The following is a 27,925-nucleotide window of genomic DNA, read 5'->3' as shown; positions in this document are numbered from 1 at the left end:
TGTTTTCTAGTCTCTGGAATGTTTACCATGTAGAAACATTGAGAAAATGCAATTTACAGCATCGAGTATATAGTGGAAGGACGATTGATATTATAGAGATGTATAAGTTGGTAAGGGATTATTATCAGATTAACACTGAAGAAGTTTTTCATAGAATGATGGGAAATGCAAAAGGACAAAAGGTCCTTTTGGAAGTTGTATAAGGAGGGTGTGAGCAAAGAAGTGAAATGCAGGTTTTTTGCTTGGCGATTGGTGAATAATTGTAATGCATTATGTGATAGTGTGTTGTCTGCAGCAAATGTTAATGTATGTAAGACATAAGACATGCTATGATGAGCTGTGTTTATGACAGAGGAACCGCCCACAATGAATCTGACATCATGGAGGACTCAAGATATAATAATATTCCTCAATCTACCTGATTAGCACACGCACACTTGGCTGATATATTCTATCAACCATTAGCTCCTTTTCCGATATACTACTGAAATTTATCAATGCATGAATTCAGATGCTACACCAAACAAAGTTTTGCATATTAAATTCAAAGGAATCAAAATATCCACTGTTCTTCAGCATCTATTCTCTAAAACTCCTTTCATAATTTATATGTTGCTATCAAATTGCCTTGATTAAACAAATCAACTGAACTCTCTAATTCACTACAATAAATTCTCATAGGAATCACTTCATAGGCTAGCTACCATTTTATACTATGAATTCTCTCCAACACTTTCACATCTTCAAGAAACCAGGACTTCAGATACCAGTTAACAAGTGTCTTGCAAGTTCTCCCAGAGTGGAAAGAAGATGGAATTGTTCCATTTCATAAAGGTAGTAGTAAGACTGATGCTACAAATTATAGACCGGTCTTCATATCTGGAATTGTAATAAAGGATGTTGAACAGGTTGGTGAAATCTAAGATATAGAGTTTGATTGATAATAGCAGTATTTTCTCTCTCTCTTCACTATCCATAATCACTCTATCCTGCCATTCATGCATACTTTCTCTTATACAACAATCATTTTAAATGCCCTACACAAAACCATTCAAATGCATCTCTTTTCTCTAATCCCCACAACAGTTTCTCTTCAAATTAATGAAATACATTACGCATTAAACAAATATAAGTGTGCAACTTTTGCTTCCCACACACATTATATTCAGTTCATTAACACATTATGACAATTCATAACCTCTATTCTACTTAACAGATAACCAGGCATTTCTACATATGCACTGTTATTCTTCCCCTGTTGCAACAATCTACCCAAATCTGTTTTTTTCTCCATTTTTTAACTCTCAGTAATTTTTGCAATCACCACTAATTCTGCTAAAGTCATTCCTTCATTCACACAAAATCTCATTTATTCAGTTCATTTGTCCATATAGAAAATATACCTTATACACCCTTTTATTAAAACTATTTCTGATAATGAAATATAATTTACTAAATATTTTATTATTATTATTTTTATCTGGCATCTACCATGAGAGGTTGTAAACCCATAGTATATTAGTACCATAGATGGGCAACAGTTTTTTTAATTATTTTTTTCTTAATTTTTTAATTTATTATTTAGATAACCTGGAAAATCTACTCTAGAGACCAAACGTGGAAATTTTCACATAAAGACCATTACAAACATCCATGCCTACAGTGGGAATTTGAACATACAACCTCTTAACTGGAGAGTGAGTATGCTACTGTTGATTAGAATAGTGCTAATCCAGAACAGTGATGATAATCAAATGAATGGCAAACAGATCTTATTTCTAAATGGCTAGTTTATGTTTATATATATATATATATATATATACTAGGGTGGCCGCACCCCATCCCCCCCAAGTTCAGGGCCGGTAAGCCAGTTCTCCTTCAATTCTGATGACTCGAGACATGAGACAACGTTGTGTTTGTCTCATGAAGACAAACACATTGTTGAACGTTCAATCTACGTGCAGCACGTAGGTGTTGCACTCTGTTGCAACACCTACATGCAACAACATGCAGCCGCAAACTTGACTTACTTGTCTGTTTGCTTACTTGTGAAAAAGGATTAAAAACCTAGCTTATAAAATTGCATGGCATCTTTAACATAATATATACCCAAGGTAAAAAACTTTCTAGATCTTACTCTCATCCTGATATTTTTATTTAATGAGATCAAAGCACCTTATGGTAACTCTCTCTCTCTCTCTCTCCCTCATCTCATCTGCTTGATAATGGGTTGAGTCCACTAAGAAGAAAGGTTCTCCACTTATAGCGATCTTTGGCCATCTCAATCATGACTCTATAGCTGGTTAGATGGGAATGTTCTTTCATCAACTTTATCCAAGTACTTCTTGGTCTGCCTCTAGGTCTTTTTCTTCTTATATATCGATTCAGAGCTAAATATGGGAGTCTATGAGGGGCCATTCTCTGAATATGATCAAACCACCACAGTTGATGCTTAATGTTTGTGTCTATTATATTATCTGGGAAGTTTAAATCTGTTCTGACTTGATCATTAGTCTTGTGTTGCATCCAGTGGGCGTTTTAATTTTTCTGAGGCATTCCTTTCAAATGCTTGAAGTTTCTTGATTGGGTTTTCAGAAAGATGAAGAGATGTTGGAAAGGGTCCAAAGGCGACTGACTAAGGTAGTTTCTGACCTCTGAAATGTTGAGTATGAGGAAATATTGAGAAGACGTAATTTGCAGAGTCTGGTGGAGAGAAGAAAGAGGGGTGATATGATAGAGACCTACAAGTTGGTAAGGGGTTGTTATAAGATCAGTGGTGGAGAAGTTCTACAGAGAATAGTAGGAGATCAGGGGAGAACTAGAGGTCATCCCTGGAAACTGTATAAAGAGGGTGTGAGTAGGGGAGTGAGAGGCAGGTTTTTTTCGTGCAGAGTTGTGAATGATTGGAATGCCTTGCCTGAGAATGTGGTGTCTGCAAGGAGTTTGAGTGTGTTTAAGACACAGTATGATGAGATGTGTGTGATAAAAGGACCTCCCAGATGAGTATTTTACTCCATGAGGTCTTGGGAAATAATAATAATAATAATAATAATAATAAGTAGCCATTGGGATAATAATTGTTTTATATAATTTTAATTTCAGACTTGTTGGGATTTTTTTATTTTTCCATATTTTGTTTAGTTTATTCATGTTGGTCCAACCTAGGTTTAGCCTGTGTTTTACTGTTTCCATATTGTTGAGGTTACTAGATATAAGACTGCCAAGATAAACATATTTATTAACTTGTTCCAACAGGTGATTTTCGAGATTTATAGAAATATTTTCTTCTTCTCTACCTATCTTCATTATTTTTGTTTTATGAAGATTTATTTTCATACCATAAGTTTTACAAGAGTCATTTAAAATATTAATAGTTTTTTCTAGCTGTGGTTTAGAATCTGCCAAAATAATGATATCTGCATATTTTATGTGATTAATGTTTGGTACCATTGATTTTTACACCTGGTTCATCAGCTATGGTTTTACAGACTTCTTCTAGGAAGATGATAAAGAGTTGAGGTGAAAGAGGGCATCCCTGCATTACACTTTTCTCAACTCTGAAATCCTCGGTTTTAATGTTGTTTGTTTTAACAAAAGTTTTAACAGAGCTAAATATGGGAGTCTATGAGGGGCCATTCTCTGAATATGATCAAACCACCACAGTTGATGCTTAATGTTTGTGTCTATTATATTATCTGGGAAGTTTAAATCTGTTCTGACTTGATCATTAGTCTTGTGTTGCATCCAGTGGGCGTTTTAATTTTTCTGAGGCATTCCTTTCAAATGCTTGAAGTTTCTTGATTGGGTTTTCAGAAAGATGAAGAGATGTTGGAAAGGGTCCAAAGGCGACTGACTAAGGTAGTTTCTGACCTCTGAAATGTTGAGTATGAGGAAATATTGAGAAGACGTAATTTGCAGAGTCTGGTGGAGAGAAGAAAGAGGGGTGATATGATAGAGACCTACAAGTTGGTAAGGGGTTGTTATAAGATCAGTGGTGGAGAAGTTCTACAGAGAATAGTAGGAGATCAGGGGAGAACTAGAGGTCATCCCTGGAAACTGTATAAAGAGGGTGTGAGTAGGGGAGTGAGAGGCAGGTTTTTTTCGTGCAGAGTTGTGAATGATTGGAATGCCTTGCCTGAGAATGTGGTGTCTGCAAGGAGTTTGAGTGTGTTTAAGACACAGTATGATGAGATGTGTGTGATAAAAGGACCTCCCAGATGAGTATTTTACTCCATGAGGTCTTGGGAAATAATAATAATAATAATAATAATAATAAGTAGCCATTGGGATAATAATTGTTTTATATAATTTTAATTTCAGACTTGTTGGGATTTTTTTATTTTTCCATATTTTGTTTAGTTTATTCATGTTGGTCCAACCTAGGTTTAGCCTGTGTTTTACTGTTTCCATATTGTTGAGGTTACTAGATATAAGACTGCCAAGATAAACATATTTATTAACTTGTTCCAACAGGTGATTTTCGAGATTTATAGAAATATTTTCTTCTTCTCTACCTATCTTCATTATTTTTGTTTTATGAAGATTTATTTTCATACCATAAGTTTTACAAGAGTCATTTAAAATATTAATAGTTTTTTCTAGCTGTGGTTTAGAATCTGCCAAAATAATGATATCTGCATATTTTATGTGATTAATGTTTGGTACCATTGATTTTTACACCTGGTTCATCAGCTATGGTTTTACAGACTTCTTCTAGGAAGATGATAAAGAGTTGAGGTGAAAGAGGGCATCCCTGCATTACACTTTTCTCAACTCTGAAATCCTCGGTTTTAATGTTGTTTGTTTTAACAAAAGCTTTGGTGTCTCCATAATTATTTGTAATAAATGTTAAAATATCAGAATCCAATTTTATGTTTTTTAGGATAGTGATCAATTTGTTTCTATTAACTGAATCAAAGGCCTGCTTAAAATCTATAAAACAACAGTATATAGGCAGGTTGTATTCCAAATATTTTTCTGCTATATTATTAATGGTGAAGAAGTGAAGATATTAATGGTATATGGTCTATAGTGGATCTATGTGGCCTGAATTCTGCTTTGTTTTCCTCTATGATTTTTTTCTGTAAGCACCTGTGTTCTCTTTTGTATAATTTGAATGAATAGTTTATAACTATGACTTAAGAGTGTTATGGGCCTATAATTTTCACGTTCTTTTGTCTCCTTTTTTTGTGAATTGATATAATAATTCCTGTTTTCCAGTCAGATGAAATTACTCCAGCATAAAGAATTTGATTAAATAAATTCATTAAGGAATGAACGGCTTCCTTGCCCCATATTTCCATGGTTCTATAGATATTTCATCTTTACCTGTAGCTTTTGAAAGTTTCATTTGGTTTATTACATTTATAATTTCTGCTGGGGTTATGGGTGATGCCTTTTCATATATCATCTTTTCTGTTATACTTTCCTCCTGTTCTTTTTGAAATAATGTAGTAGTCCTTCCAAATTATTTTAATATTTTGTATTGATCCAGTTTCTAGATTGTTTTTATCTTTCATTGTTAATAGTTTATCTTTATAGATCTTGGTTAATTCTTTGATAATTTTGTATACCATTTTATTATCATTTCTTTTATTAGCTTCTTCGCACAGTTTTGCTTTTTCCTCCAACCAGTTATTTTTGGCAGATATGCACATTTTATCAATTTTGTTTTTAACATTCTTATAAGCAATATCATAAGGGACTTTGTGGCATGCAGTACTTACGACATGTGTTTGTCTCAGGAATTGGATATGTGGCTTGTGAAAGAGAGCGGAGAGCGTATGTGTGCAAAATGCAGGCAGTTGGAGGAAATAAGTGCATTAGAAATATCGATATCCGACCTTGTTGCTCCAGGAACGGGGAATGAATGTAGGAAGACAAGTAGTGTGATAGGAGAGAATGAAAAAAATATATATATGAATGAGAAAATAATAGTTGATAGTGTGGAAGGTGTGAGTGACTGTGAAAGTTTAGGAGATGGGTTTTGTTTGGGAGAGTGAATTTAGATTAAGAGTGACTGACCTGCAGAGGGAGACAGATGAACTGAAAGAGGAGGTGGAATGTCTTGTGAATGAGAGCAGAAGAATGAAAGATAAGATTAGGAGAATGGAAGAGATAAATGCAAGGCAAATGAGAGTACGGGAGAGAGAGAATTTTGGGAGTATAAGTGAGAGGTATGGGGGTGCTAGAAGAGGAGAGAAAGGAAATAGTAGAAGATAGGGAATGAGAGAGAGAGAGAGATATATATAGACGTGCTAGAAGAGGAGAGATTGGAAACGGTAGGAGAGATGGAATGAGAGAGGGTATGGGAATGCTAGAAGACGAGAGGATGGAAACAGTAGGAGAGATGGAATGAGAGAGGGTATGGGAATGCTAGAAGATGAGAGGATGGAAACAGTAGGAGAGATGGAATGAGAGAGGGATATGAAAGTGCTGGAAGTGGAGAAAATGGAAACAGCAGGAGTGAGGGAATGAGAGAGATGTATGGGAGTGATAGAGGAGGAGAGAATGGAAACAGTAGGAGAGAGGTGTATGGGAATGCTAGAAGAGAGAATAGCAGTAGAGGGGAGGGAATGAGAGAGACCTATGGGAATGAAAGAAGAAGAGAGAATGGAAACAATAGGAGAGAGGGAATGGTAAGAGGTATAATGTATGGCGACTCAATGATCTGTGGTGTTCAAGATAGGATGCGTGAGGAGAGTTTGCCAGGAGGAACAATAGAAAGGGTGGCTATGGCAATTAAGAGAGGTGAAAGGGTGGATGAGATGATTGTGATGGTAGGAACAAATGACTCGAGTGGTAATGTAAGTCGGGCAGCGATAGATATGAGATTTTTGCTCGAGGCTGTACGGAAGAAGACAGAAAGAAGAAAAATAGTGTGTGTTTCCTAGGTATGATAATGATGAGCTGAGCAGAAGAGCAGTGATATTGAATGGCATAATAGTGAGAATGTGTGACAAGAGAGGACTGGTATATGTGGATGCTTGGAGTGCGTTTGAGGAAAGAGAAGAATTGTATGCGAGAGACCGCTTACATTTGAATGAGGAAGGATGTAGGCATCTGGAGCAATTGCTGTTCAGAACGAGTCAGTGGGTCCCAAGGACGATGATAGCAGGGGATGGCCTCTTGTGGGAATGGATACTTGGGTGAATGGAAACGACATCAAATAACACTGAGCCCAGTGGAGTCTAGAAAGAATAATGCTGGGTATAGAAACAATGGCATTTATATGCTTTATACTAATGCCAGGAGTATCCGGAATAAGGGAGAGGAACTGGTGGCACAAATAGCATCGGCCTGGCCAAAAATTATTGGGGATCACTGATACGTGGTTAACAGAAGGGGATATAATAAGAGGAATAGAAGTTGCTGGGTATAGCACTTTTGTCAGGATAGGAGGAAAAAGCGTGATGGTGGGGTATTGCTTATGATAAGTGATGACGTATGTCCTCTAAGAGTGGAAGCTTTGGAAGGAAGTGAGACAAATAATTTTGAGAGCATATGGTGTGAGGTTGAGGTAGACAAGGCAGGATATTTAGTGGGGTGTTACTACAGACCCAGGAGCACAGAGGATGGGGACTAGGAGATGTTTAGACAGCTAAGTTTGGCAAGTGCAGGAAGAATGATTTTTATGGAAGATTTTAACTACAGTAGTATAAATTAGAGAGAGGAAGATGCATGTAACAATAGGGGAATGGAATTTCTAGAATTCTTCAGGGACAAATGTTTTAGGCAACATGTAACAGAGGGAACAAGAGGTTCAAGAGTTTTGGATATGGTTATAGCATCAGAAGAGTTGATAATAACTGAGTTGACATCTCTCCCACAAATTGGAGAGAGAGTGACCATATGATTTTGATTTGGAAAATGAATAGACATGCAGGAGTATCAAAGAGATGAGAATTTATATGGAATTATAATGCAGGTGATTATAATAGTCTTACACGTCAAATTTGGGAAGTTTGATGGAGGGAGGAATTGGAAGGCTGGGATATCGTTAGTGCGTGGGATATTGTGAAAGAATATTTGTTAGCAGCAATGGTAAGTTGTATACCACGAGTGAAGAAGAGGACACATTTTAGAGTAAAGTGGATGACAAACAATATTAAACAGGAATTTCATGTGAAAAAGAGGCTATGGAAGAGATATAAGGAGACAGGTGAAGAGAAGATGCACGAAGAATATAAGACACAGGCCAGAAGAGTGACTAGTGTGGTAAGGAAAGCGAAACTGGAATATGACAGGAGATTGGCCCTGATCCAAAGAAAATCCTAGGGAATTTTTTAGCTATGTGGCCAGTAGAAAGAGAAATGACTGTGGAAGAATGATATTGTGGGATAAAAATGGGAATAGAGTGACTGATGCAGAGGACATAGTGGAATTGTTCAATGAATACTTTATTGGAGAATTTCATCCTAGAGGAGTCAGTTTTAATGCTAGAGGGATAGGGCTGGCTCGAGGTTTAGAGGTACAGGAAGACATTGTGTTTCAGATACTGAGTACTCTCGATGTCAGTAAAGCTTTGGGACTGGATGGTATTTTACCATGAGTTTTGAGAGAATGTGCCAGGGAACTGACAGTACCTTTAACCTGGCTTTTCAATGAAAGTCTGGCTTCAGCAAAAGTGCCCAGGGAATGGAAGAAAGGTAAGATAGTGCCATTGCATAAAGGTGGTAACGGACTGGAAGTGTCTAATTATAGGCCAGCCTGTGTGTCATCAGTAGTTGTTAAGATCTTGGAGAAAGTAGTGAGGGACCATATACAGCATTGGGCAGACGAGGGTAATGTTATCTGTGAGAGTCAACATGGATTTGTGAAAGGGCACTCTTGTTTTAGCAATATGCTAGTCTTTGATAATAAAGTTACAAGAACATTAGATGAGGGAAAGGCATATACTGCAATTTTCTTAGACTTAGTGAAGGCATTTGCAGGGTGCCACATGATAAGCTGACATTTAAGTTGCAGCACATGGGTCTGGATGTCAGATTGGTCAACTGGATTCAGGATTGGCTGTCTGATAGGTACAGAGAGTTGTGTATGGTGGAGCAGTTTCAAGGAGCAGTGGGTTACAAGTGGGGTCCCACAGGGCTCAGTTCTAGGACCTATATTGTTTAACCTTTAATTAATGACATTGCCAGTGGATTGCAAGGGGATTTTCAGTTGTTTGCAGATGATGCGAAACTGGGAAGGATTATTAGTAATAGTGCAGATGTGGTAGCCCTGCAAGAGGATTTGAATAAGCTAGGTAGATGGGCAAATGAATGGGGTTTCGGTTTAATGCAGCAAAATGTAAGGTCTTGAGGTTTGGGAAACATCGATGGGATGCTGCATACTCTATGGGAGGAGTTATACTAAAGGAAGTAGGGGAGACAAGAGATCTGGGGTTGATGATTGATAGAAACCTGAAGTTTAGGGGACATATTGCCAAGGTGATGAAGGTAACACCGAGGACTGTTGCAATTATGAGAAGGACACTGATCTGCAGAGATAAAAGGGTTATCATTCCGTTGTCTAAGTCTTTGACCAGACCACACTTGGACTATTGTTCTCAGATTTGGTCCCCAGGATTTGAAGGGGATAAATTATCTGTGGAAAGGATACAAAGACGGATGACAAAGACGGATGACAAAGATGGTTTCAGGACTGTACAAGGATAGTTATGAGGATCGGCTGAGGGAATGTGGACTGCAGAGTTTGGTGGACAGAAGAAGGAGAGGTGATATGATTGAGACTTTTAAATTGTTGAGAGGTGGTTACAGAGTTGACACTGGGGGGTTCTTTTGCTTGGTTGAACAGCGGGAAGGAGTGATGACAAAAGGCCATCCCTGGAAGTTACGAAAGGAAAATATGAGCAAGAGGGTGAGGAGCGGTTTCTTTGTGTGGAGGGTGGTTGAATCGTGGAATGCAATGCCTGATGGAGTGGTGAGAGCGAGAACAGTCAATGAGTTTAAGGAGTGGTATGATAGACTTTGTGTTTCTTAAGGGGGGACCACCCCTCGATGAGTCTTCACAGACTTTATGTTCTTAGGACCTCCCACGATGAGTCTTTTGACTCCTTGGAGGCCTGAGTAATAATAATAATAATAATAATAATAATAATGTTGTTTATTTTCTTCTGTATTTTTTATATTTAATATATGCTTTGCTGCTCTTTTTTCTTCTAAAGTATTTAGAATTTCAGGGGTTATCCATTCATGATTTGGTCTTGATGTAGTACCAAGTATGTTTCTTGCAGTACTTTTAACAATTTTTTTACCTTGATACCATATATTTTCTATATTGTTATAGGATAATCTTCTAAGCTCCTTTCCTATTTGTGTCTGATAGCTATCTTGCATAGATTTCTCTTTCAGTTTTGACAGGTCCACTTTGTTGATAGGAGCTCGTGATTTATAATACTTAAATTTTAGTTTAATTTTTGTCACTAGCAGTTCATGGTCAGTGTCGAAGTCTGGAGTTTTTACAGTTCTAACATTTTGCACTGATGATTTCCAATTGCGTTTGATTAGAATGTAATCAATACAGCTCTTTATTTTACCATCTGGTGAGGTCCATGTGTATTTGTGGGAAGGTCTATGGAAAAAAAGGGTATTACAGATAAATAGATTATTTGCTTTACAAAATTCTAATATTCTTTCTCCTCTTTCATTTCTGTTATCAACTACAAACCTGCCCATCACATCCTCCATGACTGGGGTGAACTTCCCAATTTTGGCATTAAAATCTGCCATCACTATTAATATATATTTCTTATTGGTCTTGTCTATTAGATCTTGCAACTTATCATAAAAAGGTATCGATTTCTTCATCTGCATGTGACTGGTCGTGGGCATAGATTTGAATTATTGTAAAGCGAACATTTTTTTCTTTACCTTTTAATCTGATAGCGATCATTCTGGGGCCATGTGGTTCAATGGCCATGACTGCATTTTGTAGACTATTATTCACTAAAATGGCGACTCCTTCTCTATGTCCTATCTTCCCGAGTACAATAGTTTTCCTGAATTTGCATTTATAACTCCTTCTCCTGTCCAATGGGCTTCAGATAAACCTACAATGTCCCATTTAATCCTAGTAAGTTCTTTTTTCATCATATTTATTTTCCCAGGTTTTAACAGTGTCCTTATATTTAAGGTTAAGAGATGCAAAACTCTATTGGCTGACCACATATTAAACTTCTCAAGTTCCCTGTGATCTAGGATCAGTCGCATCGGTTTACTCAGATGCAGTTACATTCTCTTGACACAGTGGAGACTCCTGATTCATAGGGTTGAATAATGCATCATCCCACTCCTCTGCTGCATCCTTTGGTCCACGACTCCTTATTCTTTATTCAGAGCAACCCATTGGGGTTCCCCCTAATTTGCCACCCAAGGGACGTGCCTGGTAGGAGTCAGGTCTTCCCAAGGTATGGCAACTTGTTTAGGTAAAATTTATAAGCTCTGTATTACTTCACCCTTAGCATTTTTTAGGTCTGGCTCCGACTGACGAGACCTCAATAAAGGTTGAAACCAGTCTCGGTAGTGACCATTACCTTATTGCATAGCATCATACATCTCCACAAGGAAATGTGCTTTGCATTGGAGGAAAAATACAAAGGAAAGTGATCGGATCTTACTCCACCTTTACAACGAGTTGCCTCTGTGTTGCACTACGTGCAGCCACAAACTTGGCTTACTTGTCTGTTTGCTTATTTGGGAAAAGGATTAAAAACCTAGCTTATATAATTGCTTGGTATCTTTAACATATATATATATATATATATATATATGTATGTAGAAAGTTTTTTACCTTGGATATAATATATGATAAAGATACCGAGCTATTTTAAATATAAACTGTTTATTTTACTCCATTTCCCAAGTAAGCAAACAGACAAGTTAGTCAAGTTTGCGGCTGCAAATGTTGCAAATCTAGCTGACCCTGCGTGTAGTGCAAGTCAAGGTAACTCGTGATAAAGGTAGAATAAGCACTGATCACTATTCTTAATATTTACCCTTAATGCAAAGCAGATCTCCTGGAGGAGATGTATGATGCTATGTATTAAAGGCAAGGGGCCACTACCCAGACCGGTTTTGACCTTTATTGGGGTCTCATCAGTGGGAGCCAGGCTAAGAAATACTAAGTTTTAAGTATTTCTTAGCCTTATAAATACAGAGCTTATAAATATTTTACTAAAACAAGTTACCATAAGGTGCTATGACCTTATTAAATAAAAATCTCAGGATGAGAGGTAAATGTAGAAAGTTTTTTACCTTGGGTATAATATAGGTTCTTAGCCTGGCTCCCACTGACGAGACTTCAATAAAGGTCGAAACTGGTCTGGGCAGTGGCCCCTTGCCTTTAATACTTATTTTTAATAATATTTACCTTTAATAATATTTACCCTTAATGCAAAGCATTAAGAATAGTGATCAGAGCTTATTCTACCTTTACCACGAGTTACCTCGACTTGCACTACGTGCAGGGTCAGCTAGATTTGCAACACTTGCAGGTGCGAACTTGACTGATTTGTCTGTTTGCTTATTTGGGAAATGGAGTTAAAAAAACCAGGTTTATATTTAAAATAACTTGGTATTATCTTTAACATATATTATACCCAAGGTAAAAAACTTTCTACATCTATCTCTCATCCTGAGATTTTTATTTAATAAGGTCAAAGCACCTTATGGTAACTTGTTTTGGTAAAATATTTATAAGCTCTGTATTACTTAAAACTTAGTATTTCTTATCCTGGCTCCCACTGATGAGACCCCAATAAAGGTCGAAACCGGTCTGGGTAGTGACCCCTTGCCTTTAATACATAGCATCATACATCTCCTCCAGGAGATGTGTTTTGCATTAAGGGTAAATATTAAGAATAGTGATCAGAGCTTATTCTACCTTTACCACGAGTTGACTTGACTAATAATAAGGTCAAAGTATATATATATATATATATGGGCAGGTTGAAAAGGTCTGATAAACACCTCAATTGAGTTTCTACCTCAGTTCCTTTATGCTGATTATCATAACTTTTCAGCACACCCATGTGTGTGTGTGTGTGTGTGTGTGGAAAGTTTTTTACCTTGGGGTATAATATACATTAAAAATACTAAGAAAAATTTTATATATGCTGTAGCCCATGAAGTTTTAACTGAGGCTCAGCTGTTGCTGTCACCCAGTCCTGGCAGGGGGTTGTTGCTGTTACCCCCAGATGAAATATCAGGGGGTAACAGCAACAACTGCGCAGTGGTAGGATGAGCCTGCCACGGGGTAAAGCCAATGCTGAGAGTTCTTCTCAGTGGCAGGGTGAGCCTATTACTGGGGTGGGGAACAATGCTGAGTTTTGATCCTCTGGGTCGATCATTATTGGGTGATCCGGGGGATCCCATGAGTTTTTGGAGAGGTAACCCAGTACTTAAACAGGGAAACCGGTCTGCATTATACATTATATCGGCATTGCATTATACATGCCTGAAAGGGGTGTGCTTTGCATTATGGGATACATACTAAGGCAAGTGATATGAAGTCATTAGCCTCTATATAGAAGTAGCTCAGACGTGAATATATTTCAATGGAAAATTTTGTTTTGCTTACTTGGGAAAAGGATTAAAACCAAGTATATAAAATTTCTTGGTATCTTTAACAGACATGTGTATGTATGTATGTATGTATGTATGTATCAAAATCCAATCTTAAAGTATCATGGATACACAATTTTACAAGTCCTGCATATCAGCACTCCTGATATGCAGTACTTGTAGAATGATTTGAATAGACTGGAATTGTGGGCATGGATAAATGGGTATCAGTTCAATGTCAGTAAATGTGAAGTCATTCACTTTGGCGTGATTAAATATGCAATGTTGTATTATATGGATTGTGGGATTAGGCTAGAAGAAACTCATGAAGCTAGGGATCTTGGAGTGTTAATAGATAGGAAGTTGAAGTTCAAGGGTCATGTGGCAAAGATTGCAAATATAACTCAAAAGATAATTGCAATGCTGAAAGAAAGTTCACATGTAAAGATAAGGATGTTATTTTGCCTCTTTACAAGGCCTTGATAAAACCTCACTTGAATTATTGTGCGCAGGTCTGGTCTCCTGGTTTCCATTGTGATTCTGAGATATTGGAGAGAGTGAAAAGGAGAGTGTTAAAAATGATATTAGGATTGTAGAATACTGATTATGAAGACAGGTTGAAAATTTGTAGACTGCAAACACTAGCAAACAGGAGAAAGAGGGGGAGATATGATTGAGATTACAAAATTCTGAAAGAGTCATACAGGATTTCAATTGATGAAATTTTTCAGTTTATGGAGGGTGGGGAAAGGACAAGAGGGTATCCTTGGAAGCTGAGAATGAAGGCTGCTAAGAAACAGGGGTTAGTACTTGATTATTCTCTCAGAGGGTGGTGTGTGATTGGAATGGATTGCCATTGGATGTTGTGAGTGCAAGCAGTGTAAATGAATTCAGGAATAAGTATGATAGCTGGTGTGTGTAGTATGTGGCCTCCCTCGATGACTCTCTGAAGATCTCTCTTAATAATAATAATAATAATAATAATATATATATACACATAATGGAATTATTTATAAAAAATAAATCAGCATATTAATACTTACCACAAAGTCCTGCAGTACTGTTAAAATACAGGTATGAAGGAAGTTCTATATTGTAACCGTAATTAAGTTCAAAGTAACGAACCACAAGTGAAATTTCATAAACATACAGTACTTTTGTGTGGCCAGTTATATCTGTGATATCAAAGCCACCATGTTTAAATGGGTAATCTGTCTTTTTTATAGCAATGTCATCAAATATTACCTAAAAAAAAGGAAAAAAAGAAATATATATACAGTATTATTACTGTTATTATTATTACTATTACTACTACTACTTCTTTGGGCTTCTCCATGGAGTCAAAGGCTCAATACTGGAGGCGAATAATAACCCTTATTCTCACAATGCTTATCATAGTTCTAATTGCAATCATTCACTGATGAAGAAGCATTCACAAGTTAAGCATCCCATTTGTACTCTTATAACAAAAACAAAAAAAGAACGAGTGCACACACACATGCTAAACACATTATTTCACAATTTCCAGGGAAAGCCCATTGTTCTCTCACTTCCTGTCATGTATTAAGAAAAGTCTACTGTGTCAGTCCTAAAGAAAAAATCCCCTTTAATAGTTGAGTCTGAAGAGATACAGTAGTAGGGTAAGTTAGGAATGTGGAAATCACACCTTACAAATGGCATGGGCATGACTGGTTACAGACCAGAAGTGAATTGCTGTGTTTATTTACAAACACCAGGAGTGTCAGAAATAAGAGAGATGAAATGATTTCATTGATTGAATTTATTGATGATAGTAGATGAATATGTCTGCACAAAGTGCAGATGTGAGATGTAAATAGTGGGAATGGTTTTGAGTCAGTATGGTGTCAAATGGCGGTTGAAAGGAAAAGCTATGTAGTCAGATGCTGCTATAGGCCAGGGAATGTGGAAGGAGGTGATGAAAGAAATGTATAACTTTAGTTAGTGAACAAGGGAAGTGGTGATTATTATGGGCGATTTTAATTATGGTAGCATTTGGGAATAAGGGAAATTAATTTCTTGAGAGACAACTATCTTAGACAGTAGGTAAAGGAGGGCATACAAAAATCGAGAATTTTAGATGTGATCATTTCATCAGAGAATGTACTTGTGAGTGGGGGTTTCACACTTCCCTTCATTTGGTGAGAGTGCTCATGAAATGATCATCTGGATTGTGGCTAGCCATATGAAGACTTCTGTGAAGAAATGATATATGTGGAATTAAATGGCTGTTGATTATGAAAAGCTTAAGAGACCGTCCCCCCTTGAAACTGAATGGGAACTGACCAAAAGATAATTAACAACATTGATGTGCAAATGTATTCTGAAGGTTAAAAGACTGAATAAATTAGGCATCAAAATGATGAATAAATGGATTAAGCATGAAATTTGGAAGAAGAGGATACTGTAAAGGCAGTGCAGCACAAGATGAATAATGGTAGTAATCAAATACATGACGATATTAAGAGCATGCCAGGAAGGTCATTCAGTTTATAGGGAGAGCAAAACTAGAGTATGAGCAGAAATTAGCAAATAAAATCAAGAAAAAAAAAAACTTAGAGAGTTTTTTAGATATGTCACAGTAGCAGGAAGAATGATTATAGTAAGATATTGTTAATGGATAAAAATGATAGAATGCTAACTGCTACAGAAGATATAGTTGAGGTATTAAGTGAATAATTTATAAGTGTAAGCATCATTTTTCAAGAAATAACAGCATATACAAAATATTAATTATAATAACTTTAATTAATATGCTCCTATATTTTGGCAATATGCATTACCATCATTAGAGATCACAAAATAATGATATGTGCACACAAGCACTAGCATGGGTAAATGAGACTGAAGAAAGGAAACCCAAGTTGGGTGTAGAGTCCTAAATGGAATCCCCAGTAGGTTAAATTGGGTGATCTTGGCAGTTGGGCTAATGATCTGAGGATGAGTGCATCCTATTGGAAGTTTTTTCCCACTTGGTTAGACTATAATAAATTTAGTTTAATCCTTTATCGAAGTGTAAGCAAACAAAGTTTGTGGCGGAAGTATCTTCAGGACTGAGGCAACTCGTGGTAAAGGTGGACTAAGCTTTCATCCCTTGTCTTAGTATCTCCCATAATGCAAAGCATATCGCCTTGAAGGGCCAATACCCAGACCAGTTTCAATCTTTATTGAGGTATCAAGGTATCGAGACCTCAATAAAGGTCAAAACTGGTCTGGGTAGTGATCCTCCCCATAATGCATAGCATTATACATGTCTGCAAGGAGATGTGCTTTGCATTATGGGAGATACTAAGACAAGGGATGAAAACTTAGTCCACCTTTACAATGAGTTGCTTCAGTCCTGAAGATACTTCAAGGGCAAACTTTGTTGACTTACACTTGAATAAAGGATTAAACTAAATTTATTATTACAGTGCATCTTAAATTTGGGGCAGTTTGATGCACCAAAATCTCTTGAGGTTTTGAAAATTTCTCAGGGCTGAAGCAGATTCCAGGTATAGTCTCTGATATTTGTATTTGCTCCAGTGCAATATAGTGGCTTTTTCCAACATATCCTGTGTTGGGCGCCTAAAGCATGGTCTGCAAATTCAGAGTGCCTGTAATGATGGAACAGGATGTAGTACTTGTGTTCAGAAATTCTGATATGGGCTGTCCTGTCAGTTTTGCTGTGGGAGGACAGTTTGCAACCACAAGGGACCTGGTAGACACCTCGTAGGTCTAAAAAATGTGGCTGGTCTTTGGTGGAGTTGATAAGGGAAACCAATTTTCATGTGGTCTGTAAGTGGTTGTAAGGTTGTGTTTCCTTTTTGTTTACATTTTGCTGCATTAAACCAAAACCTCAATTCATTTGCCTATATGTCTAGTTCATTCAAATCCTGTTGCTGGACTGCCACATCTGCACTATTACTAGTAGCCCTTCCCAGCTTCACATTATCTGCAAACAACAGAATATCCCCCTTGCAATCCATTGGCAATGCCATTAATATAAAGGTTAAACAATACATGTCACAGTAGTGAATCCAGTGGGACAACACTTGTAACCTTCTGCTTTTTGATATTGTCCCACCATACACAACTCTCTGATAACTATTAGACAGCCAATCCTAAATCCAGTTGAATAACCCAACATCTAAACCAATGTGTTGCAACTTAATTATCAGCTCATTGTGTGGCACCCTGTCAAATGCCTTCACAAAATCCAAAAATTGGCACTATATGCTTTTCCCTCAACAACTGCTCTTATCACTTTATTATAAAAGTCAATCATATTACTAAAGCTAGAGTGCTCCTTAACAAATCCTGTTGTCTCTCAAAGATAACATTACCCTCGTTTGCAGAAAGCTGTATATGGCCACTCACTAATTTCTCAAAGATCTTATCAACTACTGATGAAACACAAACTGGCCTATAATTAGACACTTCTAGTTTTCTACCACTCCTATGCAATGGCACAATCTTACCTTCCTTCCACTCCATGGGCATCTTTCCCATAGCCAGACTTTCGTTAAAAAGCCAGGTCAAAGGAGCTGTCACTTCTTTAGCACATTCTCTCAAAACCTCTGGCAAAATACCATTCAGTCCACAGCTTTACTGACACCCACATACTCAGTATTTGGAACACACTCTCCACTTGCACCTCTAAACCTCAAACCTGCCCTATCCATAATGAAACCTACTTCTCCAATAAAGTGTTACATGAACAACTCCACTATGTCTGTCCTCTGCATCAGTCACTCTATTCCCATTTTAATCCCACAATGTCATTCTTCCACAATCATTTCTCATTCTACTAGTCACATAACTAAAAAATTCCCTACGATTTTCTTTGGATCTTAGTGCCAATCCCCTTCTCATATTCCAATTTCACCTTCCTTACCATGCTAGTCACTCTCCTGGCCTGAATCTTATATTCTTCATGCATCTGCTCTCCACTGATCTACTTATACCTCTTAAATAACCTGTTTATTACCTGCAGTTCTTGTTTGATATTCTTTGTCATCCACTTTACACCACATTGTGTCATCTTCTTCACTCGTGGAATACAGCTTACTCTTCCTACTATCAAATATTCCTTCAGAAAATCCCAAGCAGTAATGATATCTTGCACTTCCAATTCTACCCTCCATGGAATTGCCCCAAGTTGATATCTAAGACTATTATAATCACTATCATAATTCTACATGCATTCCTTTTCTTTGATACTCCTGCAAGTCTATTAATCTTCCGATTCAAAACCACATCGTCAATCTCTCCAACTGGGGGGGGGGGGGGGGGGTTGATGTCATCTCAGTTATTATCAGCTCTTCTAATGCAATGACCAAATCCAAAACTCTTGAATCTCTTGTTCCCTCTATTACATGTTGCCTAAGACATTTGTCCGTGAAGAATTCTGGAATTTCCATTCACTTTTTACTACATGCATTTTCCCCTTCCCAAATTATACAGCTGTAGTTAAAATCTCCCATGAAAATCATTCTTCTTGCACTTGAGAAGTTCAACTGCCTAAGCTTCTTCTGCTCTCCATCCTCAGTGCTCCTTTGATTGTAGCAAAACACCCACTAAATATCCTGTCTTGCCCACCTCTACCTCACACCATAATATGCTTTCAATACTATTAGAGTCTCTGCTTTCCAAAGCCTCCACTCTTAGAAGAAATAAGTCATCACTTATTATAAGCGGTATTCCACCATCACATTTTCCCTTCCTAACATGCCAAAAACGCTGTACCCTGCTACTTCCATTCCAGTTATTATATCATCTTCCATCAACCACATCTCAGACATCCCAATAATCTTTGGCCAGGCTGATGCCATCAGCACCACCAATTCATCTCCCTTATTCCTGATACTCCTGGCATTAGTATAAAGCATAAAAATGTCACTGCTTCTATACCTATCATTATCCTCTCCAGACCCCACTGGACTCAGTGTCACCTGATGTTGTCCCCCTTCCACCAAGCACCCATTTTCACAAGAGACCACCCCTGCTACCATGCACCCTGGGAATTCTAGTTTTCCTCCATTGACACAATGACTCGTTCAGAAAAGAGCAATCTCTCCAGATGCCTATATCCTTCCTCATTCAAATACAAACGGTTTCTCGCATACAGTTCTTTTCTGTCCTCACATGCCCTCCAAGCATCCACATATCCCAATCTCTCTTCTGACAGATTTTGGCTATCATTCTATTCATTATTACTGCTCTTCTGCTCAGCTCATCATGATCATAACTGGGCAACACACACACACACTTTCCTCTCTGTGTTTTCTTTGGGTACAACCTCAATCATGAATCTCAGATCTCTTGCCACTCAATTTACACTGCCTCTCAAGTCATCCATGCTCACCATCACAATCATCACCTCATCCATCCTTTCGCCTTGCTTAAATGCCATAGCCACACTTTCTATCGTTCCTCCAGACAAACACTCCTCTGGCAGCCTATCTTGCACACCATGGATCATTGAGTCTTCATACATCACACCTCTTACCACTCTGTCCCTTAACTGCTCACATGCATCCCTCACTCTCTCTCCTCTAACCCTTTATCTTTCTGTTCCCCTACTTACCTGCCTTCCTGGCATCAATCTATCTCTGGTTCTCTGGTTCCAGCACTCCCTTGCATTCTTCTCATTCCCTCTCTCTGACTGTTTCTATTCTCTCCTATTCTATCATTGCCATGACTCTCTCTCTCATTCCCTCTTCTACTGTTTCTATTTTCTCTTCTCCTGTCATTCTCATAACTCTCTCTCATTCCCTCTCTTCTACTGTTTCTATTCTCTTCTCTTTTATTATTCCCATAACTCTCTCTTGCTCCTACTGTGATTCACCTTGCATTCCTCTCTTCCATTCGCCTAATGTCATATTTCACACTTCTCCTCTCATTCCCAATACATTCCGCCTCCTCTTTCAGCTCATCTTTCTTTCTCTCTCTCTCTCTCTCTCTCACTCTCTGTAAGTTAGCCACTCTTGCTCACCATTCATCCTCCAAATTAAGACCATCTCCAAAAATTTCACAATCATTCAAACTTTCCACACTACCCACTGTAATGTTTTTATTCATATTTTGCTTGTTATTTTCACCCTCTATCTAGGTGGAGATTCTCCTGCCCTTGACACAATGAGGTCAGCTATCATAATATCTATCTCACTAAGTTCTTCACATTGCCTACATTTTGAGCATATATATACTCCCCTCCTTTTCTCACCCACCACATATCCAAATGGAGGGAAGCATACAAACACAAGCATCACATGCCAGAAATTCTTGTAGCATGTTATGCAAAATATAGTCCTTAAATGGGAGAGGATTTGGTGACACCATTTGTAACTGGAGCTTGGAATAGTGCAAGGAACTACCACAACTAAACATTCTACAATACTCTGTTATATGCTCTACTGTAAGCTAATTTACTTATGTGATACTATAAGTATAAAATATATTTAACTATGCTAAATAATGAAAACAAAAGATCAGTGCCCCAGGTGAGGATATCAAGCGGTTGTGTATGGAAGAGCAGTATCAACAAGAAAGAGGGAGGTCACAAGTGGGGGTCAATAGGGATCAGTACTGAGATCTTTGGCTTTTAAACTTGTCAATGATATTGTTGCTGAGTTGTATGAAGATATCCAGTGATTTGCAGAGGATGTGATGCCTGGGAGCGTTATTAGCTGTACGGGTGATGTTCTGATTGTTGAAGAGGATTCGAATTAGCTGAAAAGGTGTGTAAAGGAATGGGGATGTCAGTATAATGCAATGAAATGCAAGGTTGCGAAATTTGGAATCTACAGATTGGATGCTGTACCTTATACTGGTGGATCTCTACCAGAGGACATTGTTGAGGCAAGAGATCTTGAGGTGGTTGTCAATAAAAATTTGAAGTTTAGGGAATATATTGCAAAGGTGGGGAAGGTAGCCCAAATGATTGCTGTACTGAGATGGACTTCGACCAGAAGAGAAAAATTGGTAGGGATTCCGCTGCATAAAGCCCTAATCAGGCCACATTTTGACACTAGGAAGTGAAAAGTATAATTTAACTCTGGTGAGGGTACAGATGCAAATAACGAAAATGATACACAGTATAGACTCTATAATTCTTGTAGATAGGCTTATACGTTGGTTATGCATTTCTAAATCACTTAGGGAATTGAAACAACGTAGATCCGAATATAAATTAAATAATACTTTAATAGATATTTCCGATATTTCGGCAATGTCTCATTGCCATTTTCTAAAGGAACTTACAAAAAGGCAGGAGCACACAGGCCCTAACAATACAGTAACTGGAAATGAAGATATGGAGCTATCGTTCTCCTAGAAGTCCTGATGGTGCCCTCTGGCGGGCTAAGTAGGCGTTCTTGGCCGTTGGGCTGAAGGTCTGCTGATGTATGCCTCCCAAATTTGGGGCAGTCGCATACAACCAAATTTGTTGAGGTTTGGAGAGTTTCTTAGGGCAGAGGCTGATTCCATAAATAATCTTTCGAATTTATATTTGCTCCGGTGTATTATTTTTGCTTTCTTCCACCGTATTCTGTGGCGAGTATCCAGAGCATGGTCTGCAAGACCAGAATGGCTATATTTGTAAAACCGGATGTAGTCCTTGTGTTCAGAAATTCTGATATTCGCTGTCCTGCCTGTTTGGCCAAAGTACGACAGTTTACAACTGCAAGGGACCTGGACTACACCAGGTAGGTCTAGGGGAAGTGGTTGGTCTTTGGTAGAGCGGATAAGGGATGCCAATTTTCTGTAAGGCCTGTAACAGGAGGTGAGGTCATGTTTTTTTAGAATTTTGGTAATTTTTTCTGAGGTGCCTCGGATGTAGGGAATGGCGATGGATTTAGAGTAATCTTTTTTGTGGAGGGGGGAGGAGGGGGGCTGTGGTTTGTAGGCTTTAATATTTTTTGGATTTTTTTGGGGGGGTAGCCATTGGCTGAGAAAGTGTTGAGGATGTGATTTAGTTCAGTGTTAAGGGCTATGTCGTTAGAACAGATTAGTTTAGCCCTGTTGTATAGTGTTTTTACCACTCCATATTGTTGTGAGGGGGGGGGGGATTGTTGGTGGATGTATCTGCATGTATGGGTAGGTTTTCTGTAAACTGAGAAAACCAAAGTTCCATCAGGCTGGCGGGTGACTAGTGTGTCTAGGAAGGGGAGGCAGTTGTTTTCCTCTTTTTCCAGGGTGAACTTGATTCTGGCGTGTTGGTTGTTTAAATGTGTAAGGAAGGAGAGGAGTGTTTCAGAGCCATGTGGCCAAATAGCGAACACATCATCAATGTAGCGAAGCCGTATAGTTGGTTTTTGTGGGGCAGAGGCTAAGGCTTTTTCCTCAAAGGTCACCATAAAGAAATTGGCTAAGGGTGGGGAGAGTGGTGAGCCCATGGCTGTCCCCTCTATTTGTTTGTAGAATTTTCCCTGCCAAACAATATAGCCTGAGTTCATTGTGAACTGAAATAGGGCTGAGATATCGGGAGAAAATTTAGCTTGGATTAGCTCTAAAGTTTCTTTGAGTGGGACATTGGTGAATAAGGAGGAGACGTCGAATGTAAGACGACGTTGGAGTGTAAGATTTTCTATGCTGGCTTTGAAGTAGGCTGAGTTTTTTTATGTGTTATATACTGGCATATAGTTATATACTGGCAACAAATTATATAGTTATATACTGGCAACAAATTATATAGTTATATACTGGCAACACACCATCACACATAAAAAACTCAGCCCACTTCAAAGCCAGCATAGAAAACCTTACACTCCAACATAATGACATAATGGTCAGCTTCGACGTCTCCTCCTTATTCACCAATGTCCCACTCAAGGAAACTTTAGAGCTAATCCAAGCTAAATTTTCTCCCGATATCTCAGCCCTATTTCAGTTCACAATGAACTCAGGCTATTTCGTATGGCAGGGAAAATTCTACAAACAAATAGAGGGGACAGCCATGGGCTCACCACTCTCCCCACCCTTAGCCAATTTCTTTATGGAGACCTTTGAGGAAAAAGCCTTAGCCTCTGCCCCACAAAAACCAACCATACGGCTTCGCTACGTTGATGATGTGTTCGCTATTTGGCCACATGGCTCTGAAACACTCCTCTCCTTCCTTACACATTTAAACAACCAACACGCCAGAATCAAGTTCACCCTGGAAAAAGAGGAAAACAACTGCCTCCCCTTCCTAGACACACTAGTCACCCACCAGCCTGATGGAACTTTGGTTTTCTCAGTTTACAGAAAACCCACCCATATACAGGCAGATACATCATCATCATCATCATCATCATCAAATTCCAGCCATGTACCCTTGTTGGATTCTAATTATGTAGAAAATAGAATAAATGTTGTTTGATTCAGAATCCAACATGACTTTCCGTCACAAGAACTATATTTGTAAATATTATTTGACGTAAATAACATATATTATAAATTAATATCATATAACTACCTTAATTATGTCAAATATTTAATTGCTTAATCAAAGAAATGTTTTAATGGTAAATAGATTCTGTATTAAATATTATTAAGCTGTTTTGTTTATTGTTTTGTCAATATTGTAAGAACTTATATTTGTAATTTAACTACGCATTTATTGGAATGCAAATATTCTATTTATTCTTTTCATGAAAGTTAACGTTATGTAATAACTGAATGTAGTTATATAACCTAATGTAACATTCGCGAGAATGTTTATGTCTATCAGTTGTCATAGGGACGCGTGGAAATAAACGAGCGCATGTGAAGGGAGCGTTTGTACAGGAGAAGAGAAAATATATACGTAGTAGTAAGTAGGGAGTCGGAACGGAACTTTGGAACTATAAGGTAGCAAGGAAGTAAACTAAAGAAGTAGAAGTAATTAAAAGATTCCTAAGGATAGGAGTTGAGTAGATATTTTTTTTTATAAGTGAATCTTATAGTTGGCTGAAAGCAAAATCAGCTGTAGTAATAAAAGGAAATTATTGCCGTAATCGGATAATTAGAGAACTGGACATTCAACGAAGAATGCTGAATAAATCCAGTCAGTCTACAATTACGACTTATTTCTATACTACCAAAAAAGGAATTGTACGGAGTTGAACTAGTTGATGAATGATAAATAAGAATAATTAATATACCTTATAGTTATCTGGATTTTTGAAGCGCGATTAGTAATGTTTTAGTTATTTAGTGTTTCGCAAGTGTGATAAATACAATTTGAAAGTGTGCTCACAAAATATTGGAAGTACTGAAGATTATTTCTGGTAAGGACAGTCATATTAGTTTATTTCAGTGTATGCAGATTTAAGTATTAGTTCCGTTGCGCTGTTTCTAACATTAACTGTAGCTTACCATCGAGGCTGAGAGTTGAAAATATAGACATTGAAGTGATATCTACCGTGGTTAGTGCCTGTTATGAGTTAATCATAGAGTGTAGCTGAGAGATACATGGAAACTGAATAAATAAGAAATTCTATTGTAATAGTTTGAGTAAAGAAACTTTGTGATTCTGAAAGCGTGAATTTGTTTGAGAAAGTTTGAAAGATTGGATTAATATGAATGACTTGACTTGATGTGCTAACTTGACTGGTTTGTCATATTTAGAAGTGGAATTTATGTAATTGTTATATAACCATATATTAAATGTTTTGTTTGTTAATTTAAATATTGTGTTTGCCTGAATTTCTTTTTACTGCACCGTTCACAAAAATTCGGATCTAGCGGGAATCCCAGAAGGAAAGAAAATAAATACCATCGGCCTGAATGAGTGAAAAGACTACTAACTAATTTTGAATTAATCCTACTAATTCATATAGACTTATCTAAGGATAGAGTGGCGCAGTATAATAGAAATTTCTCTACCCTTAGATCAGTGATTAATTTGCAATTAGTTTTCCTTTATTTGATAAAAGTGACTTATAGCAAGATGGCGGATTCGAACGTCAAAAGAGAAAGAGAACATGTCACGACACCCTCAAGGGGTGTACAGGATATGACAGTACTACATGAAAAAATTACATCATTACTAACTTCCTATCTACAATTTTCCTCCAAATCAGTCTGTTACTTGTCAAGACTCCAACATTATCAGATCTTATATTTCTATCGTCTAAGGCACTTTGTACCGTATCAATCCACCTATATCTTGGTCTTCCTCTGGGTCGTTTTCCTGCCAACCTGGCAGAAAACACTTGTTTTGCTAATTTTTCCTCTCCCATTCTATTTAAGTGACCATACCATCTGAGATTAGCTCTGCTAACGCATTCCTGGATGCTGACAATGTCAAGTTCTTTCCTAATATCCTCATTTTTAACATGATATTGCCATTGATGCCATCTGTTCACGCCTCTAATCTTTCTCAGGACTCTCATATCTGCGGTCTCTAGTCTTTGGTCAAGTGTTTTACTTCTGACCCAGCTCTCAGATCCATAAGTTAAAATTGGTTTGAACACAGTCTTGTATACAGCTAATTTAGTGTTCCGACTAATTTCTTTCTTATTCCATATGAATTTATTCAATTGACTTCCCACGATACCAGCTTTGCTGATTCTGTTGTCTATTTCTATATTTAGTTTACCATCTTCAGTAAAAATTGTGCCTAAGTAGCTGAAATGTTTTACTTGTTCCACAGGTTCTCCATTCACAACACAATTGACATTTTCAATGATTCTGCCTATTTTCATTGTCTTTGTCTTTTTAATGCTGACCTCCATACCATATCTATTACAACAGTTATTCAATTTAGCCAGGGAATCTTGCAGATTTGTAGCGGATTTATTTAGAAGTATAACATCATCCGCATAAAGCAAAGAGCTGACATTAACATCTCCAATTTTGATATCAGGTTTAATACCACATTCCTTCATAATGTGATCCATATAGATAATGAATAACAGAGGGGATAATGTACATCCTTGTCTCACACCAGATTTAACATTAAACCATCTTCCTGTACTTCCTTCAATTCTAACTGCTGACTTACAACTCAAATAAAGACTAAGTATTGCTTGATATAATGCCCCATTTACACCATATAACTGCAGCGTATTGAATAGCTTCTCTCTTGGCACCTTGTCATATGACTTTTCCAAATCGACAAAACTTAAATACAGATCTTTGTTATATTCCCATGCTTTCTCGACTATTTGTCGTAAAGTGAAGATCTGATCCTGACAGCCTCTATTTGGCCTGAATCCAGCTTGTTCTTCACCAAGCTTTTCTTCCACAATTCTTCTCAACCGTTTCTCAAGTATACTTGCATAGATCTTGCCAGGAACACTCAGTAGGGAAATACCTCTGTAATTCTCGCATTCAGTTTTATTTCCCTTTTTATATATGGGTACTATGAGAGCTCTACTCCAATCATCGGGAATTCGTCCCTCTGTCCAGGCTTTCTGAACTATGCAGTGCAGCCACTGTAAGACTCTTATACCACCATACTTCAGCATTTCTGGTCGAATATCATCTACTCCTGCTGCCTTTCCACATTTCAAGCCTTTGATAGCTTTTTCTACTTCAAATATGGATATGTATTCCTGACTGCATGCCTGGTCAGTGTTTTTTTATAACTGTGCTGTCATCACTGCTTGTTTCATTTAGCAGTTTTTCAAAGTAATTACTCCATACTTCAAGGATATCTTTTTCTCCTGTTTTCATTTCACCTTTATCATCTCTAATTCCTTTTACAGCACTCTTTCCTCCATTCCTAAGCTTCTTCAACAACCTCCAGAATATTTTGCCACCTTCTTGATATTTATTTTCTATATTCTTGCCAAAGTCCTCCCATGACTTTTGTTTAGCTAGTTTTACACACTGTTTAGCTTTCTTACATTTGTCTCTGTATTCTGTAAGAGTAAAAGCTGACTTATTTGCCAGGAACTTTTGATATGCTTTCTTCTTTTCCTTCACTGCCTCTTTAACTTCCTGTGTCCACCAGGGAGTTCTGATTTTTTTATCCTTGCACACAACCTCACCACATGCCTCTCTGGCAGAATCAATCAATGTTTCCTTCAGAGTTTGCCACTGAATCTCCAAGGTTTGATTCCTGTTCTCAAACTCTTTCATTTTCTTTTCGATAATATTTCTGTATTTTAGTCTACAGTTCACATCTGAGAGCTGCTCAACTTTTATTCGCTTTAAAACTTTCTTACATGTTATTCTTTTCAATATGAAATTCAATTTTATCCTGCTCAAGACTAAATAGTGATCACTTCCAATTTCAAATCCTCTGTACACTCTGGTGTCCTGCACCAGGGAGAAAACATCACTATCAACAATAACATAGTCAATGAGACTTTTCTTATTCCTAGCCTCTTCTCTCCATGTGAATTTGTGCACATTTTTATGTTGGAACATGGTGTTGGTAATAACCAGTC

At 37.6% G+C, this 27,925-nt stretch overlaps 1 protein-coding gene across 4 annotated transcripts in view; it reads right to left on the bottom strand.

Annotated features, from left to right (window-relative positions):
* LOC150094462 (hemocytin-like) overlaps positions 1–27,925 on the bottom strand; it is a 2,636,009-nt gene that overhangs the window by 513,315 nt on the left and 2,094,769 nt on the right. For all 4 annotated transcript variants that reach the window (XM_090412206.1, XM_090412207.1, XM_090412208.1 and 1 more), the window contains one exon: positions 14,609–14,810. In XM_090412206.1, the coding sequence (XP_090268332.1) occupies positions 14,609–14,810 (202 nt within the window). The remainder of the gene's footprint in view (positions 1–14,608; positions 14,811–27,925) is intronic.

The sequence above is a fragment of the Typopeltis vanoorti genome, chromosome 22, assembly GCF_054136105.1.
Source record: "Typopeltis vanoorti isolate ZY-2024b chromosome 22, IOZ_Tvanoo_1.0, whole genome shotgun sequence".
In the NCBI taxonomy this organism is placed as follows: Eukaryota; Metazoa; Arthropoda; class Arachnida; order Uropygi; family Thelyphonidae; genus Typopeltis; species Typopeltis vanoorti.
The sequence above is the reverse complement of the archived record's forward strand: the minus strand, read 5'-3'. Positions and strand labels throughout refer to the sequence as shown.